An 8,470-nucleotide genomic window follows, 5' to 3' on the forward strand; every position below is an offset into this window, starting at 1 on the left:
CTCTGTGGACCGCATGGTCTCTGTTGTAACCACTAAACTGCCCTTGGTATAAGAGTAGCCACAGATAATATATAAACCAAAACATATTGTGTTCCAAAAAAACTATTTGTGGACACTAGAATCTAAAATTGATAGAATATTCACAGTTGTAATATGGTATTCTTTTTAAAAAAACATTTAAATGTGTAAAAAAGCCTTTTTAGCTTGTGAGCTATACAAAAATAGGTGGCTGGTTAGATTTGAATATGGGACCATGGTCTGCCAAACCCCATCCTAGGAGAAAAATAAAAGCTAAATTCATTTTGTATATTATTATTACCAAAAAGTTTCCTTTGCGAAGAATCAGCAGAATGAATTTCTGTAATCTAAAGGCATTTTTATTCTAAGGCAAATATTCCTGAATACCTTAAGATCATATTTCCTCTTAATGCAATATTAAAAATAGAAATTAGTTCTAGGATTCTGACAAAGGAAAAGTATTATGCAAATGAGGGTCGCCAAGAAGTTTAGTCCATTTAAAAATCAGAGTGATATGTGTTTTTTGTTTGTTTGTTTTTCCCCCATACTGGGAGTTGAACCAGGGGCACTTAACCACAGAGCCACATTCCCAGCCCTTTTATTTGTATTTTTTAGAGACAGAGTCAACGAGTTATTCAGACTTGTGAAGTTGCTGAGGCTGGCTTTGAACTCACAATCCTCCTGCCTCAGCCTCCCAAGCCACTGGGATTACAGGCATACACTACTGTGCCCAGCATAACTTGTGCTTTAACCTACCACCTTTAACTATTTCAGTAGCCCACTCCCATTGATGAACTTGCAGTGGCTGTGAGTCTGCTGTGTATGTCAGGATCAGAAGACACCCACTGTAATATTTAATATCTGAACAAAGATCCTTTCTGATTCCAAAATGAATGATCCACTGTGAAGGGTACTCATTCCCAATGGCTATTTCCCAGCAGTGTCCCTCTCATTGCTCACAGAATTGGATATCTTCTAACACAGTGGAATTTTGTTGGAACACCTGTCCAGTGTGCCCAGACTGTCCTGGGTGAATGCTCCTGTGATTTGTTGGTGTCTTTTTCCTCTACTGTTCTCTGTAGTTGGCGGCAGCGAGCCTTTCCGTTCCTACTGGGAAATGTACCTGTCCAAGGGATTGTTGCTGATCTTTGTGGTGGATTCAGCAGATCACAATCGATTACCTGAAGCCAAAAAATTCCTTCATCAACTAACAGAAGCAAATCCAATCCTTCCTCTGGTTGTGTTTGCACACAAACAGGTAAAAATCTGTGCAAATATAAATCACACTCAATACTTTGTTTACTAATACAAGAAATGTCTATTTTTAATAGCTAGATACTCAATAATATGCTGCATATTCAATTCGACTTATTAGATTTCCTGGGTTATAAACTCCTTGAGCGTAATGACTGTTATGAATTTTGGTGTCCTTTGAAGTTCCTAAGTAGACTGCTTTGTGCATAGTAGGAATTCAGCAAAGGTCTGTTGAACTTATTTCAATAAACATATATTAATGGTTGAATCCAACAAAATATTTGAGAGGTTTCCATGTATAAATAAATAGTTTTGTTTTAGACCAACTAGATTGACCTGAATTTATTTCATACACATATTAAAAATATTAAATATCGATGGGGAAATTGGAACCCCTGTGCACTGTTGGAATGTAAAATTGTATACTTGCTATGGGAAATAATATTGTGGCTCCTCAAAAAATAAAAAAATAGGGTTCCCATATGATGTAGCAATTCCACTTTTGGGCATATATCTCCACCCCGCCCCCCTAACAACAACAACAAAAAAAACCCTGAAAGCACTTCTCAAACAGGTATTTATATAGCACTATTTACAGTAGCCAAAAGGTGGAAGCAACCCAAGAGTCCATCCAATGATGAACAGATAAACAAAACATGGTTCTTACATTACTTGGCCTTAAAAGGAAAGGAAATTCTGACATATTACAACACAGATGAACCTTTAAGACATCATGTTATACGAAATAAGCCAGCCAAGAAAGGACAAATATTGAAAAATTCTGCTTATTGAGGCTCCCAGAAAAGTCAAATCCACTAAGATACAGAACAGAATGGTGGTTGCCTGGAGCTATGGTATGGGGGAATTAATTGATAGGCACAGAGTTTCAGTTTAGCAAGATTAAGAGAGTTTGGGTGATAATCGCACAACAATGTGAATGTATTTAATGGCACTGTACACTGAAAAATGGTTAAGATGGTAACTTTTGTTACGTGCACTTTTCACAATTAAAAAAAATTTAAAAATGAATTTCCAAGGGCTGGGGTTGTGGCTTAGTGGTGGAGCGAGTGTGAGGCACAGGGTTCGATCCTCAGCACCACATAAAAAAATAAAGATGTTATGTTCATCACTAAAAATAATACTTAAAAAAGTGAATTTCCATAACATTGTATTACTTAAGCCCCTTTCTCAATGGCTAGGTTTGCCGATTATAAAACAGCTCAATTCCTACTTTTTCTTTTATGACTTCTATGAGTGAATATTTATGGAAATAAACTAATCCCAAATGATGACCCAAAGTAGGAGCCTAGTTGAAGTCCCTTGTGGAAACTAGTTCAGCAGATTTTGACATTCGGTTAACATTTTGAAAGAAACACTCGTGTTGTTTTGTTTTTATTTTTAAGAGGAGCATTTTAAATACCATAAACTACAAAGATTTGGGGATGGAGGTATGGCTCAATGGTAGAAGATGTGCTTAGCATGCATGAGGCCCTAGGTTCTATTGCCAGTTCCAACATCAATAAACAATAAATAAATAAATAATAGCAAAGATTTTAAAAGTCATGATAAATGTGAGCTGTATGCTATTCCATTGCACGAATGAATATACCACAGTCTTGCCATTTTCTTGTTGTGTATTTGAATTATTTTCAATTTTTCATTGTTATAAACAATGTTGCAAATAAGCCTTCAAATATATGTGTCTCCTTGGAGATCTCTGTGAACATTTTCCTGGTACGTATGCCTAAAAGAACAATTACTGGGTTTTTGTATTTATAAATGGTAAATTAGACTAGATCTTATCAAGTTGCTTTCCAAAGATGTTATACCAGTTCATTCTCCCATTGGCAGAAGGTGACAGTTTTTGGAACTCTATATCTTTGTCAGTACTTGGTATTTTTGCCAATATGATGGGGCAGAATTGTTTTTTATTATTCTAATTTATATTTCTCTAATTGCTAGTGAGCTTAAATATTTTTCAGGTGTTTATTGATCTCCACATTAGTGAATTTATTAGTATCTTTTTCCAAACTCTTACTAGAGTATTTATTGTGTGTGTGTGTGTTTTGCTGGGGGTAGAACCCAGTGTTTCAAATATATTACGCGTGTTTCCTACCACTCTGTTATACCTCTAGCCCCTCTATCTTTTCTTGTTTGAATTATAGGAATCTTTAAAAGCATTCTTTGTTAGTCACATGCTTTACTACTATCTTCTTCAGCATTCTGGTGGCATGTCATTTTATTTTACTTATAGTTTACATTTTCATATTGAAGATTTCTATTTTTAATTTATCAATACTTTCTTTTGTGATTTGTCTCTTCATCAAATTAAATCAACAAGGCAATTCATTGTCAAATTTATAATTTTATTGAGCCTTAATGAGAAAAGATCTGTATATTCTAGTTTGTGTTAGTTAGCCTTTCATCACTGTGACCAAAACACCAGACAAGAACAATTAGAGGAGAAAAAGATTATTTGGGGCTTTAAGTTTCAGAGGTTCAGTTCATGATCAATCTGACCCCATTGCTCTGGGCCCAAGAGGAGGTAAAATATCATGGTAGAAAGGTGTGACAGAGGAAGCTGCTCAATTCATGACAACCAAGAGCAAGAGAGGAGCCAGGGACAAGATACACTCCAAGGCCACCCACCACCACCACATGACCTATTTCCATAGCCACACACCATCAGCCTGCAGTTACCAGTCAGTAGTCCATTTAAATTATTAATAAATCAAATGGATTGACCCATTAATGAGATTACAGCTCTCATAAGCTCATTATTTCATCTCTGAACATTCCTGCACTGCCTAATGAATGAGCTTTTTGAGGGACACTTCATATTCATACCATAACAAGAGCTCAATTTATCTTTGTTTATATTCTTTGGCCAAAATATTTAGTCTATTATTTTACCTAAGTTCAAGTTTTTTTAATATTTATTTTTCAGTTGTAGTTGGACACAATACCTCCATTTTATCTACCTATTTTCATGTATGCTGAGGATCAAACCCAGGGCCCCCCGTGTGCTAGGCGAGTGCTCTACCGCTGAGCCACAATCCCAACCCCAAGTTCAAGTTTTTATGTAAGGGTTTTCAAAGAAGTCATCTTTTTTTATCTTTACTCTTTGCATTATTAACTCTATTAAGGCCCAATTATATAAGCATGGAATAAACCCTGTATTTATACCTTATGTGTTATATCATTAGAGGGAGCCCCTCTTCCCACCTACCACCCTTCTCTTCCTATTTTTTCTGCTCCAATTCAATCAGAGAACTTATTTAATCTGGGACATTATCCATGTTACTGGATTTATTAATGCCATTACACAAATTATTATAGGCTCTAAGATCAAGTAAATTATTCAGGTTTAGAACAGTCAGTGAATGTATGTGACTACCAGTACTCAGAGGGGTAACCACCTCCCAGTTACTAATTACAGCACATCATGAAGCCTCCCCGTGGTGGAATTTGGTAGGTCTACATTGGTATAGGAAAAATATGACTCAGTATTGGATTATTTTTAGAACTTGAAAACTGTTCTGCTGGTCAGGTGCAGTGGCACCCCCGTTTATCCCAGCTCCTCAGGAAGCTAAGGTAGGAGGATCACTTGAACCCAGGAGTTTGTGGCCAGTCTGGGCAACATAGTGAGACCCCATCTCAATAAATAGATAGATGATAGATAGATAGATAAAATGATACTCTGAAGCTTAGAGAAATGCTGGGAATTAATAAAAAGCCAATTACAAATGCAGTTTTAGATGTAAAAATGCCAACTTTTTTGCAAAGGACTCAAAAACAATAGGGATTTAATATTTATTAAAAGAAATATCAGAGACCTTTTGTCTAAATACTTCTGGATGCATGAGAGGCAGAGGAGTATATTTGGATCTTTCCATTTTGACCTCTAGGAGTCTGACTGTGGCATGCAGCTTAAGCCCAGGTGGCTCTCCCTAGGGGATTCTGCCCCTGCTGAATCTCTTTGCCTCTCTCCTCCTCTTTGCCTCCCTCCCTACCATTTTTTGTTCTCTTATATCTCGATCTGCTCCCTCCCTGGTCTCTTGTCAGTCTCCCTCTACCTCCCAAAGTTTGATCCAAAGTTCTTGTTCGTAGATTCAGTAGAAATAATGATCAGAAAAGAAAGCTCACAATGGCAAGTGCTAAAATCAGAAATACATGATATGAACCAAAAGTAACTAATGAATCAAATTCCTTTTGATAAATATAAATTTGTATTAATTGATTCTGTTGAAAATAATCTTGAATTAAAAACAGTGATGACTCTGTTTAGAAAATTAAGGTATTAGATTGGCTTAGCTTCATTCCAGAAAACATTTGTTTGATAACACATAAATGCTGGCATTATCTGGGTGCAGTGGTGCACACCTGAAATCCCAGCAACTCAGGAGGCTGAGACAGGAGGATCTCAAGTTTGAGGATAGCCTCAGCACCCTGGTGAGGTCATAAGCAACTGAATCAGATCCTGTCTCAAAAATAAAATAAAAAGAGCTGGGGATGTGACTCAGTGGTAAAGTGTCTCTGGGTTCAATCCCTAGTACCCACCCCCATACTGGCATAATTCTGGTGAAAATATTTATATTCAAACATCTACTGGTGTCATCACAATTGGGGTCATAACATCCTCTGTATTAAAATGGTGAAGTCATTAGAGCAATAAATACAAATAGTAAGTCTGTATATCCCAAAGGAATGCAAAATAACCAACTTTTTCTTCTTATTTTTCCATTCTGGGTGAAGGATCTCGAGGCAGCCTATCACATTACAGATATCCACGAAGCATTAGCATTATCTGAGGTGGGAAATGACAGAAAATTGTTCTTGTTTGGAACTCAAGTGACCAAGAATGGCGCAGAGATACCTTCTACTATGCAAGATGCCAAAGACCTGATTGCACACCTGGCTGCAAATGTGCAGTAAGCAGGACGAGGCCCACTGTATGACTAACCACCTACATGTCATTGGGGAATGCTGAGTGGCAGGCTTGAAACCAAAGGTTTCCACTTTCGATTAAAAAATAAGACATTTTCTATTTTCTCAATGCATGACATATACACAAAGATAACGTTAATTCATTATGAGTATCTACTTATTTAGATTTTGAACTTTAAACATATTTATAGCTGAGCATGGTGGTACACGACTGTAATCCCACTGGGGGGACTGGGGAGGATGACTGGAGAGGATCTCAAGTTTGAGACCAGCCTGGGAAACCTAGAAAAAGCCTGTCTCAAAATAAAAAAATAAAAAGGGCCAGAGATACAGCTCAGTGGTAAAATACTCCTGGATTGAATCTAATACTACAAACAGCTAACCAAACAAAAACATTTATTTTATTTTTTGGTACCAGGGATTGAACCCAGGGGTGCATAGCCCCTGAGACACAGCCCCAGTTCTTTTTGTTTCTTATTTTGAGACAGGATCTTATTAAGTTACTTAGGGCCTCACTAAGTTGCTGAGGCTGGCTTTGAACTTATGATCCTCCTGCCTTAGCCTCTCTAGCTGCTGGGATTCCAGGCATTCACCGCCACACCCAGTCAACATATTTTATTTTTTATTTTATTGATTTTTTAAAAAATAAATGACAGTGGAATGCATTACAATTCTTATTACACATATACAGCACAACTTTTCATATCTCTGGTTGTACTATTAACATATTTTAAAAACAGCATATTTGGAGCGAATTAGGATTTTTTATTTTTCCAGTGGTTTTTACCCAGGGCCTTGCACATGCTAAGCACATGCTTTTCCACTTAGCTCCACCCCCAGCCCTAGAATTAGGATGTTTAATCAACAAAAGTAAAGTGAACATTAGAATGTTTTCACCCCACTTGTGGTTTTTCAGTGCTATTAAGTTTCTATTAAAACATTTTAACAAGCTTCTTCTTCTCAAGTAAAAATCCATATGTCTTTCTTTTTTTTTAATTTTTTAATTTTTTTATTGTTGGTCATTCAAAACATTACATAGTTCTTAATATATCATATTTCACAGTTTGATTCAAGTGGGTTATGAACTCCCAATTTTACCCCGTATACAGATTGTTGTATCACATCCATATGTCTTTCTTTTAAGTGGATCCATTAACATTGTGGGAGAGAATTATAGGATAGTAGAATGAGGAAAGTGAGCACCTTCAAACCCACAGAGAAATAGAAATCAACCACTTTCAGAAAGAGTTACGAAATGCTTGTCTCTAGGTGCCTGTCATACTAGGTGAGGAATATTGAAGGGATTTGCTTTTAAAATTCTTGACATTTCACTTTTATATATAGATATGCTTTCTCCACTAGAGATGTTTTGTAAACTGATAATGATATTTACCTACAGACTTGATGTGAAGTTCAACTATAGTGCTTTTCCTTGATTAAAAAAAATAATTATTTTTGAAAGTGGATTGTGGTATATATAAATTCTCCCTTTTACATTTTTGGAATCTGTGCCAAAGAACCAACTATGATGAAGATGATTAAGCCTCTCAATGTTAGCACAAAACCATCTCTATCAAGCTTTATGTTACAATGGAATGTAACCCAACTTAGGCATTCGCGTACACAGGTTTGTACAAAATGATTGCCTATGAGAGGCGAAACAGGGGAGTGAGCGACTTTAAGGTCTTTACCTTCTCCACAGTCAGGGCTGCAGCATCCTGAGTACACTGAATGACTGTGCTGATCCCATTACAACTGCCACTCAGATGTCTAATGTCAAACCTTCTTTTGTTTGGTCCTTGGAAATGGGACCACACATTGATTTAGGATCATCAGAAACCCTGAATTTTAGCTTCTTTCTCGAGGCTTTCTACGAATGGACTCCTGGACACATCTGTTAATCATCTTGGTCTTCTCTCTATAAATGGATCTAGCCCATTGTAGACTACTTCCAGCCCATTCTATGCTCTTTCTTCCCTGTGAATTCTAATGGGGATCAGAGGCCTATATAGTTCCTTGATGCCTTTTTCAAAGGTGATACCAAAAGCTTTATCAGGATGAGGGATGATAGGTCTGTTTTTCCTTGTTTGGTCTTTTTTTTCCCCCTCACATTCTGATATTATTTTCTGCATTTTGGCAACAAATGCTGTTGCTAAAATAACTGGAGTTTTTCTTTCAGGGAACTGTTAATACCAATGTGATCATCATTGCATGATGCTGGGGAATGAGTAAAGCAGGACTCTATACTTGA

The 8,470-nt window shown here is 36.8% G+C and overlaps 1 protein-coding gene across 3 annotated transcripts in view; it reads left to right on the forward strand.

The window, feature by feature from the left end:
* Arl9 (ARF like GTPase 9) overlaps window positions 1-7,680 on the forward strand; it is a 16,559-nt gene extending 8,879 nt beyond the window's left edge. For all 3 annotated transcript variants that reach the window (XM_005320051.5, XM_040292382.2, XM_078021321.1), the window contains 2 exons: window positions 1,101-1,276; window positions 6,028-7,680. In XM_005320051.5, coding sequence (XP_005320108.3) covers window positions 1,101-1,276; window positions 6,028-6,207 — 356 coding nt within the window. In that variant the 3' untranslated portion in view covers window positions 6,208-7,680. The remainder of the gene's footprint in view (window positions 1-1,100; window positions 1,277-6,027) is intronic.
* The last annotated feature ends 790 nt before the right edge of the window (window positions 7,681-8,470 follow it).

This window comes from Ictidomys tridecemlineatus, chromosome 9, assembly GCF_052094955.1.
Source record: "Ictidomys tridecemlineatus isolate mIctTri1 chromosome 9, mIctTri1.hap1, whole genome shotgun sequence".
NCBI lineage: Eukaryota > Metazoa > Chordata > Mammalia > Rodentia > Sciuridae > Ictidomys > Ictidomys tridecemlineatus.